The 22,828-nt window shown below is 38.8% G+C and overlaps 2 protein-coding genes across 5 annotated transcripts in view; both read right to left on the reverse strand.

Annotated features, from left to right (window-relative positions):
- LOC125789955 (uncharacterized) overlaps nucleotides 1–22,828 on the reverse strand; it is a 176,463-nt gene that overhangs the window by 76,787 nt on the left and 76,848 nt on the right. The gene's annotated exons all lie outside the window — the stretch shown is intronic.
- Nucleotides 634–22,828, reverse strand: part of LOC125789953 (uncharacterized) — a 91,058-nt gene continuing 68,863 nt past the window's right edge. For 2 of the 3 annotated variants that reach the window (XM_049473053.1, XM_049473051.1), the window contains 2 exons: nucleotides 3,674–3,720; nucleotides 634–1,747 (listed from right to left, as the gene is read on the reverse strand). In XM_049473053.1, the coding sequence (XP_049329010.1) occupies nucleotides 1,167–1,747; nucleotides 3,674–3,720 (628 nt within the window). In that variant the 3' untranslated portion in view covers nucleotides 634–1,166. Of the gene's footprint in view, nucleotides 1,748–3,673; nucleotides 3,721–19,377; nucleotides 19,537–22,828 lie in introns of all 3 variants that reach the window. The other variant, XM_049473050.1, reaches the window with a different exon arrangement.

Below are 22,828 nucleotides of genomic sequence, written 5' to 3' on the forward strand. Positions count from 1 at the left end.
CACTTTCATTTATTAATATACATCCTTTTCTGCATTTCTGCCTTTTTTCTTTCCTTATTTTTCAGTTTTGTTTGAAAACTTCTCTGGTGTGCACTTCTAAATCTGGGTAATGGTGACATCTGCAGGACAGAGGCAGCACTGCATGCGTCTGTACAGAACCTCAACACTGTAGAACTGAGGGTCAATAAAATAATAACAGGATAACATCACTACCTATTATTCATTTATTTTTTATCTCTTATAAAGTTTATTTTCTTAGTTTATTTTATTTCTTTTTCATATTCAGTGAGTCTGATGTCAGTGTCCTACATTTATTTTAACACCTCTGTTCTCGCTGGCAAATTGAGTTTTTTTTTAATTACTGTTTTTTTTTACTTAAATTACCAAAAACTTTTTTTCAACTGCAGTTTCATTATTTTGTTCATTTTCATTAACAATAAATACCTTTTATTTTGAAATTGTGTAAAATTATTGTGATGTTTAATTGGAATGCAGGTGTAACGTAATTTCCAGCTCCATCATCAGATTTCTGAGGTAAACTTAACACAGCACATGATAATCTCACATCTGAAGAAGAATTTAATATCAGATTATCAGATTCTGTACAGAATATTCTCAGATATCAGATACAGGACGCTCATAATCATTTCATATAACAGATTTCTGTGATGAAGCTTAAAAATCACTGAGATCTTCAGAGCTTCTGTTCACTGATATCTGTCCTATTTATATTTATAATATTTACTGTTCTTAAACAATAAACTCACAATCATAAACAATATATTTACAATCATATATATTTAATTACCAATAATAAACAATAAACTCACAATCATAAACAATATATTTACAATCATAATGATTTAATTACCAATAATATAAAACTCATAATCATAAACAATAGATTTACATAAACAATTTAATTGTAGATTATAATGATAAAGATTTGCACACTCACTCACACACACACACACAATTACACACATTCTCACACAAACACAGTCTCAGACATATACTAATGCACACTTACACTCTTTCACACGCACACACACACACGCACGCACACACACACACACACACACACACAAAAAAAGCACATACACACTTTCACACAAACACCATCACTCACAATCCATCTCTCTCTCACACACACATAAACAAACACACTATTCTATATCACACAGACGCACTGAGGAGCCAGAATAAACATAAAACCCAGCATAGAGCGGTTCAGTGAATGTGGTGTAGAATGTGTGTAGGTGTGTGAGTGTTTGGGTGGGTGAGGGTGTGTGTGAGGGTGTGTGTGAGGAGTGTGTGTGTGTATGAGAGGAGATGGTGTAGAAGGACAGAGTACCGGCGGGACAGTCCACATACACTCCTACTCTGTTAGAGGGAGAGGGAGGAGGAGGGAGATCAGTTCTGTGTTTATTGTGATGAACAGAGTAACTGTTATTATTGATCACCAGACTCCAGGACTTTTCATTCCCTCCAAACCGAGAGTCTGAACCTCCTTTCCTGCTGATGGTTTTATAACTCAGAGCTACATCAGTTCCTCTTCCGCTCCACTCAGCCTCCCAGTAACAGCGTCCAGTAACTCTCTCTCTACTCAGAACCTGCGCCCACCAATCAAATCTCTCTGGATGATCAGGATACGACTGCAGCCCTCCTCTCTCCACCCTCCTGTTCTCTTCACTCAGAGAGAGACGTCTGTACGCTGTGTTTGGATCCAGTGTGAGATCACAGCCGTCTGAACACAAGAACACACATTAGAGAGAGAGTGTGAGTGTGTGTGTAACTGTTTGTGTGTGTGTGTGTGTGTGTGTTTGAGAGAGTGTTTGTGAGTGTGTGTTTGAGTGTCTGTGAGTGTGTGTATAACTGTTTGTGTGTGTATGTGTGCTTTTGTCTGTGTAAGAGAGAGTGTTTGTGTGTGTGTGTGTGTGTATTAGTGTGTATTTGTGTGAGTGTGTGTTTTTGTGTGTATTTAAATGTGTGTGTGTATTAGTGTAAGTGTGTGTTTTGGTGTGTATATTTTTGTGTGTGTATATTTTTGCGTGCATGAGTGTGTGTATATTGTTGTGTGTATATGTGTGTATTTCTGTGTGTATAAGTGTGTGTGTGTTTTTGTGTATATGAGTGTGTGTGTATTTGTGTGTGTGTGTGTGTGTGTGTTTTTGTGTATATGAGTGTGTGTGTATTTGCGTGTGTATTAATGGGTGTGTGTATATTTTTGTGTGTGTATATTTTTGCGTGTATGTATATTGTTGTGTGTATGAGTGTGTGTGTGTATTTAGGTGTGTATGAGAGTTTGTGTATATTTTTGTGTATGAGTGTGTGTATGAGTGTGTGTGTATTTTTTAATGAGTGTGTGTGTGTATTTTTGTGTGTATGAGTGTGTGTGTATTTTTGTGTGTATGAGAGAGTGTGTGTATTTGTGTGTATATTTTTGTGTGTATGAGTGTCTGTGTATTTTTGTGTGTCTGTGTATTTTTGTGTGTATGTGTATTTTTGTATGAGTGTGTGTGTATGAGTGTGTGTGTATTTTTGAGTGAGTGTGTGTATTTGCGTGTGTATGAGTGTGTGTGTGTGTATTTTTGTGTGTATGAGTGTGTGTGTTTTTGTGTGTGTATATTTTTGTGTGTATGAGTGTGTGTATGAGTGTGTGTGTGTTTTTGTGTGAGTGTGTGTGTGTATTTTTGAGTGTGTGTGTGTGTGTTTTTGTGTCTATGAGTGTGTGTGTGTGTATTTTTGAGTGTGTGTGTGTGTGTTTTTTGTGTCTATGAGTGTGTGTGTATTTTTGAGTGTGTGTGTGTGTTTTTGTGTCTATGAGTGTGTGTGTGTATTTGTGTGTGTATTTTTGTATGAGTGTGTGTGTGTGTGTGTATTTGTGTGTATGAGTGTGTGTGTGTGTGTGTATTTTTGTGTGTATGAGTGTGTGTGTGTATTTGTGTGTGTATGAGTGTGTGTGTGTATTTTTGAGTGTGTGTGTGTGTGTGTTTTTTGTGTGTATGAGTTTGTGTGTATTTTTGTGTGTATGAATGTGTGTGTATTTTTGTATGTGTGTGTGTGTGTGTGTGTATTTTTGTGTGTATGAGTGTGTGTGTATTTTTGTATGTGTGTGTATGTGTGTGTGTATTTGTGTGTGTATGAGTGTGTGTGTATTTTTGAGTGTGTGTGTATTTTTGTGTGTATGAGTGTGTGTGTATTTTTGAGTGTATGAGTGTGTGTGTGTATTTGTGTGTGTATGAGTGTGTGTGTGTGTATTTTTGAGTGTGTGTGTGTGTGTGTTTTTTGTGTGTATGAGTGTGTGTGTGTATTTGTGTGTGTATGAGTGTGTGTGTGTATTTTTGAGTGTGTGTGTGTGTGTATTTTTGTGTGTATGAATGTGTGTGTATTTTTGTATGTGTGTGTATGTGTGTGTGTATGAGTGTGTGTGTATTTTTGAGTGTGTGTGTTTGTGTTTTTGTGTGTATGAGTGTGTGTGTTTTTGTGTGTATGAGTGTGTGTGTGTGTGTTTTTTGTGTGTATGTGTGTGTGTGTATTTTTGAGTGTGTGTGTATTTTTGAGTGTGTGTGTGTGTGTTTTGTGTCTATGAGTGTGTGTGTATTTTTGAGTGTGTGTGTGTGTGTTCTTTGTGTCTATGAGTGTGTGTGTGTGTGTTTGTGTGTGTACTTACATTTCTTTAGTCCTGTTTTCATTCTGATGTTCCCTCCATGCTCCACTCTAAACACACACACACACACACACACACATACACAAACACGTTAATGCATATTTTGTGTTCTCAGCAACATCCTTGTGGTTAATTAATTATTAAATAATATAGAACTAATCAAAATATACACAGTAAATTGGACAGTGTTAAATAAACACTGTTAGTGTTAAGTTAACACTGGCAAATTTACTGTGTAGTAAAGAATATTTACTAAATTAAATACAAATTAAATAAATAAGAAATACATGTTCTGGTAATGATTTGATGTTTTTTAATCATTTAAAGGGTAAAATATTGATTTGGTTAAAGTATATAAATCTAAACATCATTACCTGTATAACAGTGATTTAAATCAGAGGACTGTACTATAGTAATATTACTGACCACAGTAACACTGGTTATTATTACCTGTGATAAATGTAACTATTATGACTAAAGAAGGGTTAAATTATGTTCAGTAAAAATAAACAGGGACTTTTAATATTGAATTTATTTACTGAGTTAGATTAGATTAGATTTATCTGGTTATAAATGTTAGTTTAGTTATTATTATAGTTTTATTAGTTTGGTTAATAGTTGAGTTTGATCCAGCTGAGGCTAATAGTGTAACGCCAGGTAGTGAGGAGTGACGCAAGCCGAGTAAAATAAGCAAACAGGTTTATTAACAGGCAGTATAACAAGAAACAGTAAAGCCAGGCAAACAAAGATCTCACCGAAAAACCAAGACGTAGTCGAAAGTACAGTCCGAGTTCGTAACCGAGTATCAGTCCAACCATGCAATAAATCCAATAAGGGCAAGACAAAAGACATAAACCAATAATCCAAAAACAGAGTCGTAATCATAAAGCCAAAACGAGAAACGATAGGAGAACGCTTAGTATGCAACATCAGTTAACAATACCTCGCGGTGTTTGTTTACAAACTGCAGACTTAAATACCGGAGCTAGATGGGTATGAACCGGAACTAACTCAGAACACCGGGGAATCAGAGCGTCGGAGCGAAATGTGATTGGGTGAAGTAGAACGGATACTGTTGGTGTCATAATCAACAGGATTCTGGGAAATGGAGTCCGGTAATGTGGAAGGAGAACGAGGCAGCGTGACAGTTCCCCCCTCCAAAGAGTCCGAAGGAGCCGAAGGATGAGGACGATGCAAGGAAACCACCTCCTCCCCCCCAGCGGCGTCCCGGACAGGCAATGCAGAAGCGGGATCGGAACGGACGGGAACCCTGGACCTTGGACGACCTCTCCTGGAGCCGCGGACGGAGCTGGAAGAAAGGGCAGAAACTGAACCACGACGTCTACTCCGTCGAGGAACCGGAGACCTCTTCCTGGGGCGACCTCTGGGGCGTGGAGCCGGACGAGACGGATGAGACCGATGAAAGTCCTCCACCATTAGTGGGTCCAGAACATCCCTCGCAGGCACCCAGCTCCTTTCCTCTGGTCCGTAACCCCTCCAGTCCACCAGGTACTCCAGGGCTCCCCCTCTCCGCCTGGAGTCCAGCAGTCGTTCCACCGCATAGACTGGATCACCATCCACAGCCACCGAAGGAGGAGGAAGCGACCCAAGCGACGTCTCATCCAACGGACCAGGGATAACCGGCTTTAACAAAGATACATGAAACGAAGGACAAACACGGTAATGAGGAGGCAAATCAAGACGGTAGGTGACTTCATTAATTCTCTTAATAATCTTAAAAGGTCCAATGTACTTAGCTGAAAGTTTCTTATGTGAATCTGGTTGCCGGAAATCCCTGGTTGACAGCCAAACCCGATCTCCAGGAGAATAGAGGGGGGCCTCGCGACGTAGGCGATCAGCCTGTCTTTTCTGTCGCTGTAATACTGCCTCAATACGCCTGTGAGTCTCCTCCCACACTTCCTCGCTCCGACGCATCCAATCATCAACTGCAGGAATGTTGGAGGGTTCAGCTGACCAGGGCATGATGGGTGGCTGGTAGCCTAAAAAACACTGAAAAGGAGTCAATTTTGTGGTGGAACTGATCAAAGAGTTCTGAGCTAGTTCGGCCCAAGGAAGGAATTTAGCCCAATCGTGAATGTTGTTAGAACAATATATTCTCAAAAATTTACCTAGCTCCTGATTCATTCGTTCACATTGGCCGTTACTTTGAGGATGGTAGCCAGAGGATAAACTAACAGAAATACCTAATCTATTCATAAAGGCTGACCAGACTTGAGAAATGAATTGAGGACCGCGGTCGGAAACAATATCCTCCGGGATACCAAACACACGAAACACATGATTAAACAAAGCTTCAGCAGTTTCTAAGGCAACGGGCATTTTACAAAAAGGAATGAATCTCACACCGCGAGAGAATCGATCTATGACTGTCATGATCACTGTCTGACCCATAGATTCAGGGAGGTCTGTAACAAAATCAACTGCAAGATGTGACCAGGGTCGAGCAGGTACGGGCAATGGCACTAATTTGCCAGCGGGGAGAGTACGAGGAGTTTTACACTGAGCACAAATAGTACAAGACGCAACAAAGTCATGAATGTCCGAGCGCATGTTTTCCCACCAAAAATGATTCTCCAATAATTCATGTGTTCGAGTCTCACCAGGATGTCCTGAAGTGAGAGAAGTGTGGGCCCATGTGATAAGTCTATCTCTACACTGGTCAGGTACATAGGTTTTATCTGAGGGACACTGTGCAGGGGGCTGTGAAGTGGAGTTAATCCGATCAATTTCTTCTGAGATCTCCCATCGGATGGGAGCTACCACAATGCCTGGTTTCAGAATAGTAGAGGGTTCTGAGCTTTCTAAACTCTCGTCCTCGTAAATTCTAGAGAGAGCATCTGCCTTGGTGTTTCTGGAACCTGGTCGATAGGTGATAACGAAATCAAAACGTGCAAAGAAAACCGACCAACGAGCCTGACGTGAATTTAAACATTTCATGGATCTTAAATACTCCAAATTCTTGTGGTCAGTGATTACTACAAAGGGATGTAATGATCCCTCCAACCAATGTCTCCACTCCTCTAAAGCTAGCTTAATAGCCAAAAGCTCACGATCGCCAATTCCATAATTACGTTCAGCTGGGGAGAGCTTATGAGAGAAATAAGCCACCGGGTGCATCTTACTGGGGGAACCGAAATGTTGGGAGAGTACGGCTCCAACCCCTACACTGGACGCATCAACTTCGACTACAAAAGGTTCCTTAGGCTCGGGGTGTTTCAATAAAGGGGCCGTAATAAACACTTCCTTGAGAGAAGAGAATGCAACAGATGCTTCTTCTGACCAAACCAATTTTCGGGCATTACCTTTTAGCAAGTTTGTAAGTGGGGCAGCTACTGAACTATAATTACGTATAAATCTACGATAAAAGTTAGCAAAACCCAGAAATCTCTGTAATTCCTTGACTGATTTGGGACGAGGCCAATTAGCAACAGCTTGAACCTTCCTATCATCCATAGTTATACCAGTAGTACTGATCACATATCCTAAAAAGGAAATAGTAGACATATGAAATTCGCATTTCTCTGCTTTGACGAAAAGCTGATTCTGCAGTAATCGAGTAAGTACAGCGCGTACATGAGAGACATGAGTATGTAGATCAGGTGAGTAAATAAGGATATCGTCAATATATACTATGACAAATCGTCCTAACATATCACGGAGTACGTCATTAATGAAGGATTGAAAAACGGAAGGGGCATTCTTGAGACCAAAAGGCATAACTAAATACTCATAGTGCCCCCTGGTGGTCGAAAAGGCAGTTTTCCACTCATCACCCTCTCTGATTCTTACCAAATTATAGGCACTACGGAGGTCTAACTTAGTGAATAAGGAGGCTCCACGTAATTGTTCAAGAGCCACCGGAACTAGAGGCAGTGGGTACGGATATGTCTTGGTAACAGCATTGAGTTGGCGATAATCGATACAGGGGCGAAGACCTCCATCCTTCTTCTTAACAAAGAAGAAGGATGCAGCCACGGGAGAGGTGGAAGGACGAATAAACCCCTGAGCTAGAGCTTCCTGAACGTATTCCTCCATAGCGCATTCCTCAACCTGAGTTAATGGGTAAATGCGTGATTTAGGAGGTATCTGGTTATTAATAAGTTCAATTGCACAGTCATAAGAACGATGTGGGGGAAGTTGAGTGGCACGAGATTTGCTAAATACTTCAGATAAATCTGCATAATCGGAAGGAATCTGTGTAAGTGATTCCTGACCTGGGCTCTCTACAGTAGTAGCCTGAATCAACAATTTAGGACCAGTAATACAGTGATCATGACAGTAAGGAGACCAAGAAATGATTTCACAATTAGACCAAGAAATCAGAGGGTTGTGTTTTTTCAACCAAGGAAGTCCTAAAATAATCTGATAGCTAGTGTCCTTCATTACAAAAAACCTGGTCTCCTCAGAATGCAGGGCGCTGACGTTCAGTTTGACTGGTGTGGTGATGTGGGATACGGCTCCTTGTCCTACTGGGGTCCCATCCACCGCTGACAGCCTCATTGGATTCTCCAGGCACTCGAACTGGATCTGGAGACTTCTGGCCAGCTCCTCATTAATAAAGTTCCCCTCAGCACCGGAATCAATCAGAGCTGGAAAAACACAGGAAGAGGACTGGCAGAACAGAATAACTGATATAATAAATGATCGTGAAAACATGTCAGAGCTTAGTCGGCTTACCCTCTTAGCGTGTGGAACCCCCTCCACACGCTTTCCCGAGTCAGAAGCAGGTGGCTCATATGGACGGTCCGGGTTGCCATGGTAACCATGGGATTGCCCACCGTTGGACGAGCCTGACGACTGTTTTCGCTGTACTCGGGGAGGGCAGCTCCGACACTCGCGTAACATGTGCCCCGCTCTTCCACAGTAAAAGCATAATCCAGCCTGAAGTCGTCGCCTCTTCTCTTCACTCGATAGACGGGTAGCATCCACTTGCATGGGTTCTTCCTCCCTGAAAGTGGACCGAGGAGTATATCCAGATGCTCGGGGCGTAGCGAGATGAGGAGTAGGGATACCAGCTCTACGACCAGGTACAGAGCTTTGTTTAAGCTGATCCAGTCTAATGGCTAGCGAGATTAGTTCATCAAGGGGTAATCCGTCGTCTTTGCATGCTAATTCGGATAGCACATCTGCCCTGAGTCCGTTACGAAACATCACTCGTAGCGCCGGTTCATTCCAACCACTACCCGCAGCCAGAGTGCGAAATTCCAGAGCATAATCAGAAACAGACCGATTTCCCTGACGTAACTGGACTAATAACTCCCCCTGAGATTGTCCGTGATGAGGGTGATCAAAAACCAGCTTAAACTCACTGAGAAAGTGTTCGTAGGTGCTATGCTCAATGCTAGGCCAGATAGCAGTAGCCCAATCCAAAGCTCTACCGGTAAGGCGCGATATAAAAAATGAAATACGCGCTGCATCGACGCTCACAAGAGAATTGGCAAAAAACAGTGACATTTGCAAAAGGAAACCTCTGCACAAATCCGGAGAGCCATCATATTTATCGGGTTTGCTTACCGGAAAAGCAGCCGCCGAAGGATAGCTGGGAGCGCTAGCTGGAGAGCTAACAGAGGCCTGGTTAGCGGAGGCTAAGCTAGCTGGCGTGGCTACTCTCAGCTGAGCAAGCTGATTAGCAATATCTTGGAGGCTCGTAGTGATCCGAGCTAACTGAGAGTGCTGCTCAGACTGCTGAGTAGTAAGAGTGGTAACGGTGTTAGCAAAGCTCTCGAACAACTGGCTATGCTGTTCGAGAACCCTCCCCTGGTTACCGACTGCCTGTTGAAGATTATTTAACTCGGCCATCACTAGCGGCGAGGTATTATGTAACGCCAGGTAGTGAGGAGTGACGCAAGCCGAGTAAAATAAGCAAACAGGTTTATTAACAGGCAGTATAACAAGAAACAGTAAAGCCAGGCAAACAAAGATCTCACCGAAAAACCAAGACGTAGTCGAAAGTACAGTCCGAGTTCGTAACCGAGTATCAGTCCAACCATGCAATAAATCCAATAAGGGCAAGACAAAAGACATAAACCAATAATCCAAAAACAGAGTCGTAATCATAAAGCCAAAACGAGAAACGATAGGAGAACGCTTAGTATGCAACATCAGTTAACAATACCTCGCGGTGTTTGTTTACAAACTGCAGACTTAAATACCGGAGCTAGATGGGTATGAACCGGAACTAACTCAGAACACCGGGGAATCAGAGCGTCGGAGCGAAATGTGATTGGGTGAAGTAGAACGGATACTGTTGGTGTCATAATCAACAGGATTCTGGGAAATGGAGTCCGGTAATGTGGAAGGAGAACGAGGCAGCGTGACAAATAGGTGATACTCCTCTCCCCCTGCAGAGGACGCTCTTATTCTGAATCAGCAGGAAACTCCAGCCTCTGGCTGCTGCTAAACACTTCAGAATAAAGCTTTTACTGCAGGCTGGAGATACACTGAGCTCTGTGCTGCTTTCCCTCATTATAGAGCTATGAAATGTCCTTTTCTACATCCTCACTGCTACAGCTTTACACTAGTGATGACCATTACCAAGCTTCTGGATCATTAACACAGCTGAAGCAGTTTAATCAGAAAATGATTCAGTGAAGCTTCTGATACTCGTCTCTACGCTGCTTCTACTGTCCAGTTTCATTTCCTACAAGATTCATTCTGTTTCACTGAAGCTCATTCACACTAACCAGATTGAAACGTCCAGACTTTACACTGAAAGCTTCATGAAGCATTGTGTAACACCACAGTCCAAGATAAGCCTGTTCTGGATCATAGAGGTGGGCGATACCGGGAATTTTGGTATCGATCCGATACCAAGTAAACGCAGGGCCAGTCTTGCCGATATCGATACTGATACCGATACTTTTTAATATTTAAGCTTTATAGATCCAAATGATCCAAAAACCTAGGATATAATTTCACCAAACATTGTAAGTGATAACAAAATACTTTAGTATCACAATCAACATTTTTGTTTAGAAACAATGGAACAGTAACAAAACAAAGTTTAAATATAAAGTAAAAAAATATTTAAAAATAAAATAAAAATTCTCCCCTCACTAGACATCTTTTCTAGTTCTTTGTTTCTTTTTTTTAATAGAATTGTCATTTGGAAAAACAATAAAAAATAAGGAATTGTCTTCCTTTCAGTGCAATTCAAATGCAAGTTTTTTCTTAAATAAACAGAGTGTAAAAAAATATCACTCAACACAAATCTCCTGAGGTAGAGGCGTATCGACTCGAGGAGAGCGCTGAGTGGGCGGGGCCAGGCTGAGCCTGCCTGCATGGCGGTTTGGCTGGCTTTGCTGAGCCATGTGACGCATGTGCAACAACAAGAGACCAGAGAGTAGACTGTGGTGAATCCTCGTGCGCAGCAGTCAGTGCGTGCGGCAGAGAAAAAAGCTTGAATATCGATATTTTTACACGAGTATTGCTCAATACCAATACCAGCGTTGGTATCGATATTATCGATATTTGGATCGATCAGCCCACCTCTACTGGATCAGTTTTATCAGAGAATGAAAAGATGGAGAATACATTAGCCGCTTAGCTTAGCATAGGGTCTGTTCTAATGGGTTCAGAAGGAGAATCTCACTCTCTGTACTTTTATATGATCTGTAATTCAGTGTTTTAATAAAGGATTTATTACAGCAGCAGGTTAAAGGTTTTAAAGTGGGTTTGTGTTTCTGTTCTCCTGCTGTTTTAATACAGAACTCAGCTGTATAGTTTAGCTGCTCTGCTGCAGCTTTTTCTATAATTCAGCCTCTAAAAAACACCAGCTTCTCTGTGCTTTAACTACTGAAATGTGTAATAAGTGTTTATGCTATGTAAAGGCCCTGTCCCACTGCGATTGTGTCTAAATATCCACTAAAGTACGTCCAAATTTCAGTGGACGCAGTTTAGTGGATATTTAGTGGATATTTAGACGCAATCTGGACGTAGTTTAGTGGATATTTGGATGGCACCGTCCAAGTGGACGTAGTTTAGACATTGCCGTCCACTTTAGACGCAAAAGTGGTTTTGGTACCTCCCAAAATTTTCGGAATAGACGGCGACTAATATGGACGTATTTTAGTGGATATTTGGACGGCACGTACAGGTGGACGTCGACGTCCATAAAAATATTTTTCTGGCGTCCATCGCTTTTCCACACTTTCCAAGATGCCAGCCAAGAGGAAGGGTTGCCGCCAAGCGATTTTGAACATTGAAACTGTTTTTAAAATGTACTTGCATATTTGATTTTTACATGTCAATGCTTTGCACGTTTCTGCTTTCTTCCTACAGCCTTGAAAAGAATTATTTTGTGAAACAAAGCATTCCAAAGGCCCTTCTCAGGGCCTATAACTGCTCCCAAAAGAGTTGATTATCGAAACAATAAAAGAAACATTAATTTTGCAAACATGAAAAAAAAAATCGTCAGAAGTAAAAAATATTTTTTTTGCATTACAGATGCTTAAAAACCCCTTTAAAACACATTTAAACATTAAAACATAAAAAAACTTAGAAATCAATGATGCTGCAGGCGTCTGCTAGCCGCCAGTTTTTAGTTATTATACTGGCATTTGTTCAATGTTCTGGCTTTTTTCCCAGCCTATTGCTACTTTTAGATATAGGCATAGGCTACTGTTCCTGCACAGCATAACAAACGAAAATAAATTATGTAATTTCTATTTTTATTAGAAAAATAACAAACGAAAATAAACCCAAAATGTTGACAAAAATATAATCTAACGAATTTCAAAATATAGAAACGAAAAAGGTTAAAATGGTATTAATATAACAGTTTAACAGCTGGATCAAACAGTTATACGGATTTCTCTCTCTTGTAACTCAAGAAGAAATGATGATTCACTAGAAAAAACAACCATATATGGTTGGAAGTCGACGTCCAACTTCAATTTAGACGGAATATGGACGTAATTTGGACGCACTGCGTCAGTGGACGCAGTGTTTTCTGATAAATTTGGACGTACTTTAGTGGATATTTAGACGCAATCGCAGTGGGACAGGGCCTTAAGATAATGAGCTTTATGTGAGCTTTAAATTTAAAAGTTGTTTATTTTTTATTATGTATGTGAGACTGAAATGGTGCTGATTGTATTACAGTGTGAATTTTGGTACAGTGATTTTGTTCATTTAAAGGAATTAAGAGTAAAATAGTGCAGATTTCAGATGTTAATGTAATGTGCATGAACATCGCTAGCTCTTTTTAGTGGAACTCCAGCACCTAAAATGTATCCCAGCAACCCTAAATAAAGGGTGCCATCAAACGCATTAACAAATTGCACTAAGTTGTTCCTGGTTTGTACATGTTTATTATTTATAGCAGTGTTATTGTTATTTACTGATATGTTGTTTGTTTTGTTTTTATGGACGTGTTTGTTACTTAATTGTCCTTTGTATGGTGAAACCAGAGAAAAATTAAAGTTTTATTCTATTCTATTGGGTGTGTGTTTGTGGGATTGACTAGCTGTTGATTTTGCTGTATAATACTGTATATTGTTTATGACTCTGACTATGAAGGTACAGTGTGGTATGTGCTACATTAGCTGGTGTAATGTATTTATCATTTATGTACTGTAAAAATTACAGTAAGCAAATAAGACTCTGATAATTCACACCCTGGACCAGATAATGGAGAATGCAGCTGTAGGAGGAATGTTTGATAAAATTATATAACAATCTGCTCCCAACAGTTTTATCTTCTTATTCGCTGAAAAGATGTGTGACAGAAACACACCTGTCTCCTGTATATAATAGTCTGTATGCCTGAATTGAATGTAAATTATTTTATTTCTTCTGATATGATTCACTCAGACCTAAAATTACAATTTTATAACGTGCTAAATATCATGTGATGATATTAACCACGTTTACATGCAGCCTGATAATCTGACAATATTCCAATTAATAGCTCAATCAGAATAGAACACATTCATAAAGCAGTGCTATTGAGGCCATTCTGAATGCAGTTTTATCTCATTGAGCGAGGAGGATAATCCTTTAAGTGATCAGTTAAATAGAAGAATAACAGCTATATAAACTCCTGCATCCATTACATTTACAGTCAAAGAGTTACAGTACATTCTCCACATATACAGGACAACAGCAGCATGTAGAATTACTGGAATATGAGCAGTGGTGGCTCAGTGGTTAGAGCAGCGCTCCATCAACGACACGGTTCTGCCCTTAATCCTCACTGCTCCTGGGTGCTCCCAATATTCCACAACATCACTGAGTGTGTTCTGAGTGTGCTCACTGCTCACTGCTCAGTGTGTGTGTTCTGAGTGTGCTCACTGCTCAGTGTGTGTGTGTGTTCTGAGTGTGCTCAGTGTGTGTGTGTGTGTTCTGAGTGTGCTCACTGCTCAGTGTGTGTGTGTTCTGAATGTGCTCACTGCTCAGTGTGTGTGTGTGTGTGTGTTCTGAGTGTGCTCACTGCTCAGTGTGTGTGTGTGTGTGTGTGTGTTCACTAGCACTAGGTTAAAAGTGGAGATTGTAATTTTCCTCACTGTGGGATTAATTATTATTATTAATAGAGGATTTCTCAGTGCATGGCTGCTGTAAACAGTGCAGATTACTGGTCTGGTGAGCGTATCACTGTTTGAGGGATCTGTCTGTATACAACTCAGGATGCAAAGTAACGTGTCAATCGTGAATTTTACATTAAATTATACAATTATCTTATCAAGTAAACTTGGTTCCAAAAACACATTTTTAAATGTAATTTTTCTGTGAAGTATAAAAGTAATTAAAATGTGTGTCCCTTTATTTACAATAGCATCCCAGGTCACACACTCCTGTTAAGAATTTCTATTTTATCATCCGTTATGAAGATTAAAGTATAAATTAGATATACCATGAACTGGAGAAAGGTGGAAGCTGCTGTGCTCTATATGCACTGAAAACAGTCCTGTTAATATCTGTAAATTCCTTCACTGGGACGACTGGTACTGGTATCATCCAGAGGTTTGGTGTAATCATTAGTAATCTCTTCTTTAATCAGTGAATGTAATAAACATTTTCTTCTATTTCCTTTAAATAAATTTCAGCTAATATCCTACTGCTCTTACTCTGACTAAACTCATATGATGCTGGTCGTCATGGTTTGGATCAGATAGTGAGCATTTTCATCAGACTGTTTTAGAATCATAATTAATGCAGTCAGATTGGACAACATCTCTGCATGTAAACAAAGCTAAATATGGAATTATTGCTACTATTAGCTAAAATAATTCAACCCCGTTACATTGGAAAGACCCAAAGGTGCAGGGCACTGCAGTGTTCTCACATATGATACAGATTCTGTACCCTAAAAAAATCATGTTAATGCAGAACTTTGGACAAAATATGAAAAAAATGATAGGTAAATAACAGATTCAAAATATAAAAGTATAATAAACTCATTATCTTATTGCATTATAATGGAAAAAATGTGAAGGGGAACACAAGGTTCCTGTCAGCTGCGTGTCAGTGAAACTGTGAGTATTTTTCGATAAAAAATGTAAAAAGGAATAAGTGATCATAAACAAGGAACATCTCATTATTAAGATTCCACAAGAATTTACTTTAATATCTTTTTAAATCATAATAATCCAGCTGGGGTTTCTGGTCTGTATATCAGAATTTCAGATCATAAACTGATTACAGCTAATCTCTTTCTAATCTTAAATCACATCCTATAACCTGTATTCTGTTCTGTAATTCTGCTGCTGTAGATTCTGTGTTCTTTTCTGCTCTAATCAGATCTTCTTCTCTGTCTGTGATCTGTAAACTCTCCTCTTCTGTCTCTTGCTGTGCTGTGTCTGTTTCTGACACCCTGGACACTCCAGCTCCCCTTAAGACCAGAACTGTGCCGTCCGCCAACTCCTCTCCCTGATTTACCCTGAACTCTGTGTTTCCAGACGTTTTGAGCGTCTTTATAAGAAAACTGGTTCACATGTTCATTCACTTCTCTTCTGAAAACATTCTGAAATATAAAGCTGCAGTAAATGCAGGGCTCTGTTTATTATTCTCTATTAATTAAAGCTTCTGGTCATGATCCTAAACAACACTTTTCCACTGTCACTAATGAGCTTCAACCTCTCACTCCTGCAGATTCCTCTCCCTCTTCTCAATATAAAAAAAAAAAATCTTACTCTGCCTCCTCTGACTGCTCTTCCACTGCTCTTAGCTTTTGTGGTCGTCTCTTCTTCATATTCTGCCCTGTCAGGACTGACTTCATCACAGATAATTACCCAATCTAAATATTACCCTGCCTACTCGATCTGGCCCCACCTCACTTCTGAAGCTCTGTCTTGCTGATATCTCTACACCTGTATCCCATCTCATAAACCTCTCTTACTACTGCTTATGTCCCCAGTGTTCTGAATTTGGCTGCTGTTACACCCATTCTTAAAAGGCCAGGTCTAGACAGCTCTGTCTGAGTAAATCTTAGACCAATTTCAAAATGACCATTTGTCTCTAAAGCTCTGGAGATGGATGTTGCTTTAGAAATGCAAGATAATCTGATCAATAATAACCTATTAGAGAGGTTTTAGCCAGTTTCCCGCTGTCAGCACAGTACTGACGGCTCTAATCTGTGTCCGTACTGATCAGCTCCATTATGCCTTTACTCATCTTGTGTTTCTGTGTTACTGGTTGTGTTTCTGTGTTACTGGTTGTGTTTCTGTGTTACTGGTTGTGTTTCTGTGTTACTGGTTGTGATTCTGTGTTACTGGTTGTGTTTCTGTGTTAATGGTTGTGTTTCTGTGTTACTGGTTGTGATTCTGTGTTACTGGTTGTTTCTGTGTTACTGGTTGTGTTTCTGTGTTACTGGTTGTGTTTCTGTGTTACTGGTTGCGATTCTGTGTTACTGGTTGTGTTTCTGTGTTACTGGTTGTGTTTCTGTGTTACTGGTTGTGATTCTGTGTTACTGGTTGTGTTTCTGTGTTACTGGTTGTGTTTCTGTGTTACTGGTTCTGTTTCTGTGTTACTGGTTGTTTCTGTGTTACTGGTTGTGTTTCTGTGTTACTGGTTGTTTCTGTGTTACTGGTTGTTTCTCTGTCATGTCATCATTAGTTCTTGGATAGACTAACGCAGTTATTAAAATGCACTTTACTTTAGTTCAAAAGTTCTGTTATTGTCCTTTAAGGTCTTGCACTGCTGTGTTCTTATCTGTCTCTCTTACTGCCTTATGCTTCATCACACAGGTTCAGGTCCTCTGACTGGCTGTTCCTCTACTATGGCTTTTCTCCAGAGTGGCAGGTCTTCAGTGTTGCTTCTCCCATCTTTTTTTTTTACACTTCACACATTTTACTGTAAAGATTTCTTGGGATGTAAAAGGAACTCTGTTTATTATTATTATTGTTGTTGTTTTTTAGTTGTTGTTTTTTTATGTAGTTTTTTGCTCTATTTTATAGACCACATGGGTTGCACAAGAGACACCCCATCTTTACACAACACTAATCACCTGTATCAGGACTGGTTTATTTACTATTTTTTTTAGTTTTTACATTTAAAAAATATTTCTGTTTTAAAGATAGCACTGCCAAAAATTAGAATTACCCACTATTATGTTTTAATAATTGTGTTCAGTTGCTAATTATTTTAATATTATTGTGGCAGCTGGGGGGATATATTACGAATAGCCTAAATAATACATTATTAGCATTATTTTGGTCACAACTTGTATATTTTTGCATAGTATTGTAATATTGTGAGTATTAGCACTGTGTTTAATAACTGTCCTCCACTGTATTACACACTCCAATCTACAGCTGAAACACCTTGTAGATCTTCAGTGGTTACAGGATGCTGATGGTGGACTATTCTCAGTCCTGCAGGGACACTGAGGTGCTGCTGTATCACTAACACCATGAACACACCACCATGCTAATCAGACTGCAGGGACAACATGCCAAAGTCAGAGCACACTGATTGGGTTATTTCATGTTACGAGAATTAGTATGTTTTTGGACGTTTCCAGACGTGTAAGGCATGCTTTTTGTGCCAAAGTGAAAAAAAAGGCTGAAAACAAACATTTGCTTTATCATCTCCAAAAATTTTGAATCTAAATCACATTAAAAAGACATTTTTTATATTAATTCTTTTACATCTAAAATGTGTTTAGATCGAAAGAAAAGTACAGAAAACTAATAATCCTGCTAAAAACAAGAAAATACTATTTCAGTGCAGGCAATGCTGTGGATATTCTTAAACAGTTTTGGCATACCATTTTATTTTTATGTAAAATAATTCAGTTATGGAGTCATATAGTTTGTTCATATATACATATGCAGGTTTATTATGTTTGTGGTTACACAAACGTTTTTTAAACATAAATAAATGCATGCTGTCGGTAATCAGTGTTGCCAACTTAGCGACTTTGTCACAATATTTAGCGACTTTTCAGTCCCTCCAAGACTTTTTTTAAAAAAGCAACTAGCTACAAATCTAGCAAGTTTTTGTGGTGTTATTGGAGACTTTTGGAGACTTTGAGATGAACACACATGTTCTTCAGTTACTGTCCTCAGCGAGCAAGCCCCGCCCCACAACACTTACAGTGCAGTCTCTCACACTCAGAACAGAACCTCACCGCTCCACAAACACACTGCAAATGAACTGCGCATACCCAAAGCTGCCGCTGACTGACCCCGCCCCATATTTACAGAGCAGGAGGTAAATATAAATGCATCTTCAGTGTGACACGAACAGAAATCACTGAATTTAACTCACACAGTCTCAGTCAGTCACTCACCTTTTTCACCACGTAGCCTGTCGCTTACCTCGTCCACAGTGTCTGCCTCTTTTTGAAAAGCTAAACATCTAGTTAGCTACCTCATCATTGAATTTTTTTTGTATATTAGGTTTGAAACTAAAGAAAACTTAAGAAAAATTAAATAAAACAAACAAAACAAAAACAAAAAAGAAGAAAGAAAACAAAAAAACTAAATGACTCTGATAAATGTCTCTTTTATAGTCAGTTTGCCGGTCTCAAGCCCAGATAAAGGAGGAGGGTTGAACATAGAATAGCAGTTCCTGCTAACTGCCACTCTTATGCTAACATTTACCAACATGGCAAAAAACGGATTTATGTAATTTTCATTAAAATGTAAAAATGTATGTAAAAATGATTTATACAAGTCGTGAAGTTATTTTTAGAAGTGACTCCCTATTTCAAAGGCAACAGTAGTTGTTCAACATATTGAAGTAGTTGTTTGAACATATTTAGGGTGTTTTTTTACTCACCTTTTTCTCTCCCACAACGTTATTTTTTTACAGCTTCAAAAATATGTATTGTGAGAATTAGAAGATGGCGTCCTTTAGTGGATTCTAGCGACTTTTAGGACAGCCAATAGCTAGTGTTGGCAACACTATATGTCATATTATTCCACAAATCCATATGATAGCCTGACATTATATGTCAGTAATTAAACTAGGATGCAATTATGATCCTTAATCATACACTGCATCTCTTTACTATTTTTAAACCTCAAAATACATCCCTGTTACTCTGCAGACTTTCTTAATGTGGTGAAAATCAGCAATAGAAATCAAAAACATGTTTTCTGAACAAAAAGTTTAATATTAATACTTAACATTCAAATCTCTCGGGTACAGCACTACAATCAACAAACTGTTTCCTTCACTAAAATGCCTTAAACACAGTTAGAACACAGCAATAAAACACACACTGGCGGAGTCATTCATACCTGAGTGTGCCGGGTTTGCAGTGTGGGGTGAGCAGATTCACTCCTGACTCTCCTGGGTTATTGTAGGTCAGATCCAGTTCTGTCAGGTGGGAGGAGCTTGAACTCAAACATGATGCCAGAGATGAACATCCTTTCTCTGTGATCATACAACCAGATAACCTGCAGAGAGAGAGAGAGACAGAGAGAGAGAGTTCAGTGTTCAGGCTTGTTTGTAAAATTACAGTTGTTGAGATAATTGTCTGCACTGTTTTTTGTGATCAAGTTGTATTTGCATGGATAAACATTACAGATGTATGTGCATTGACTGTTGTGGCACTGAGGTTGGAATCGGTAACTAACTTTTGGTGCTCTTCTTTGATACACTGAAATCTGATACACTGAAATATGATTATCTAGATGCGTCTGTTGGTCTGAAAATATATCTGTATAACAACATTTGGATGACATTTGTGTGACATTTGAATTAGTGTGACATTTGAACATGAAAACTTAAATGTGATGCATGACCTCATACTCTTCCTGTACCGGTGACCAGTTGTGTGTGATGCTGAATAATTGTTTATTGTGTGTTTTGCAATTTTGGAATTTAGTAATTCTGTCTTGCCTCTCCTGTTTGTATATAGAGGTGACGGGTAACATTTATCTCTTTCCTCCTTCATCTTTAGGCACACCTTATGTTTCAAAGCAGCTTGTATACATGGCTTGTAACTAACTTGTACTCCTTAACTTACTTAGCAGGCTAATACGTTTTCGAATAAAGCCACAGTTGGTATTTAAATAGTTTCCGGTGCTTAAGCTACGTGACACTGTGTATGTTCCTGTTTTCTTAAAATTAACATTTTTATAGTGTATATTGAGTAAAAACACAACATATTTTTTGTAGTGCTAAATCTGCACATGAGGCCTTCAGTTTACATTTATTTCTTTATAAATCTAGGATGAACTGACCTGAGAATCTCCAGTTTACAGTGTGAACTCTTCAGTCCAGCAGAGAGAAGCTTCACTCCTGAATCCTGTAGGTCATTGTTACTGAGGTCCAGCTCTTTCAGGGAATTTTCCTGATTTAAAACTGATCCCAGATATTCACAAACCTTTTCTTCAATATTACACAAAGCTAGCCTGCACAAAAAAAACACACCAGGTTTTAAGGTACTCAAAGATAAATATTTCAGTGGAAAAAGTATAACGTATTTAAATACTTGTATAAACAAAAGTTTGATCTGGAGAGGGGGAGAGAAATATTGCTAATAAGGACACTGTCAACAGCTAGAGATATATAAAATAATATATTAGAGAAAAAGGTAAAATAATATTGACTGTCACACTTCTGTGAACTCCCTCCACCTCTGACCTGTTTCACTATATCCCCATAATCTTCCTTTTCTGAAAGTATCTTGCACGTGACCAATCAGTGACCAGTCCTATTACTACCATCAATCCATGTTAGTGCTTTTTTCATTTACTTTTGTTTTTTTTTTGTTTTACAAACAGTTACAGAAAACAAAACAAACACAACATTTTGTCAAGGGAGCCAAACATGGGACAGACAAGTGCAGATACCATAAAGATAATTTATTAAGTAAGGGATTAGGCTGAAAAGAATAGTCAAGAGCATACAGAGCAAGAACCAAAATGGCAGCGTAAACAAACATACCAGAGGGTTTAGGCAGGAGGTCATACACAAGTAAACCAAAGATAATACAAAAGGGAAAGGCAAAATATATATATGAAACATCTAACCTGTGAGGTTGTTTCATATATAGTTGCAGCAAGGATGAGAGGATGGATGTAAATGCAAGTAAATTTAACAATGAAAACAAACCAACAATAAACCAAAAACATAACACAAAAACAAGATAAACAAACTGACAGGGCTTAAACAAACCAGAACAAAGAAATGAACTAGGACAGGAAACAATGAAGGAGCAACCATAATACACAAACAGGGGGACACTGAAACAAAGGGGCAATATATTTACACACACTGAGGGCTGGAAACACCAGGAGAAGGTAATGAGATAGGGTAGGGTGACAAATTAGCCAGGTGGAAACACTAATGACTAGGGCGGAGACAAGGGAAGAACAAAACAGAGCCATGCACTAAAAAAGCCCATGGCAAGGAAAACAAACAGACTGGAAAAACAGAGACTGACCAGAAAGAACCATGAAAAGGACCAAAGCGTGACATTTATTTCATAAGAATATTTTTAAATATTTATAGTCCAACTAAGGCATTGATATTTTACGCTTTTATGCCTTATAATTAGCATTTCATTGCTTTTTAAAATGGTGAAATCACCTTATTATGCTATTATCCTATTTAATCACTGGCATACAAAAAAATGCAACTGCAACTTTAACTGGCCAATACTTCTTGCACAAAACTGATGTACTATAAAGATTACCTTGCCTTGTATTATCTGCACCATGTACACATCTGAATATGATGAAAACACTGAATTTTGACGGTATTGTTTTTCATGTATTCATGGGAGAGCTTTGACTGTACTAAATATAAGACTGTCTTTGACCTGACAAAAAACACACTGTAGAAACAGAGTGATTATTACTGCAAACAAGTGATACTGGAAATCTAAGTTCCCTACAGTCGCATTGTAAATACTGTACTTAAAACGCATTAATAACACGTAAACAGAAAGGAAAACAACTACCCAGATTAATTATTTACTCATTAATCATAATATACTGTATATTAATATATTTAATGACTAAACTGGCTTTCTGTATTATTTTATTAGATTTGTTAATGCTGAGTGAAGGAAAAGACTTTAAGGTTTTACAGTACAAACACAGGCAAACAACAGGTCACTGCTCCCCTATTTATGTATGTGTTGTCACTGTTTATTAATGCTTTTAAAAGTATTTACAACCTAAATAAAAACACAAACAAATTAATTTAGAAACTTTATAATTTAGCTTTACTTTAAAGTGGTTACAACATTTATCTACTGTAAATTAGTCTTACGTTTTCTGTGGTAAATTTACTCCACCTCCCTAAAAAAGTAGTACAAATTAAAAAAGTTGTGTTTTTTTAAAAAAAGTGTTTTTTTTTTATAGCCAGTTTTTATCATAGCCAGGCGCCGATAATGGCACTTACATACAGTATCGATATCGGCTCATACCGTTTCAGGGTTTGGAATGTGGAGATTAAAATAGCAGGGTAAACAGCGCAGGTAGAACGTACAGACAAAATGCAACAGCATAGCAAGAGCTACTGCAGTGTGCCTTTTTGCTCAAACAGCAAACATAAACAACCAAACCAGACTAACCTGCTAACCGAGCCAAACGCTAACGCTATGGAGCAGGATTACTGCCGTCCACCATTTCCTGGTGAGTAACTTGCTTACTTTGATAAATTGTAATTGGTTACAATTGCCTACATTTCTACTTTTAAGTTCCCAGACAAGTAATGCATGTCTGTATTGTATAA

The sequence above is a fragment of the Astyanax mexicanus genome, unplaced genomic scaffold (genome assembly GCF_023375975.1).
Source record: "Astyanax mexicanus isolate ESR-SI-001 unplaced genomic scaffold, AstMex3_surface scaffold_33, whole genome shotgun sequence".
In the NCBI taxonomy this organism is placed as follows: Eukaryota; Metazoa; Chordata; class Actinopteri; order Characiformes; family Acestrorhamphidae; genus Astyanax; species Astyanax mexicanus.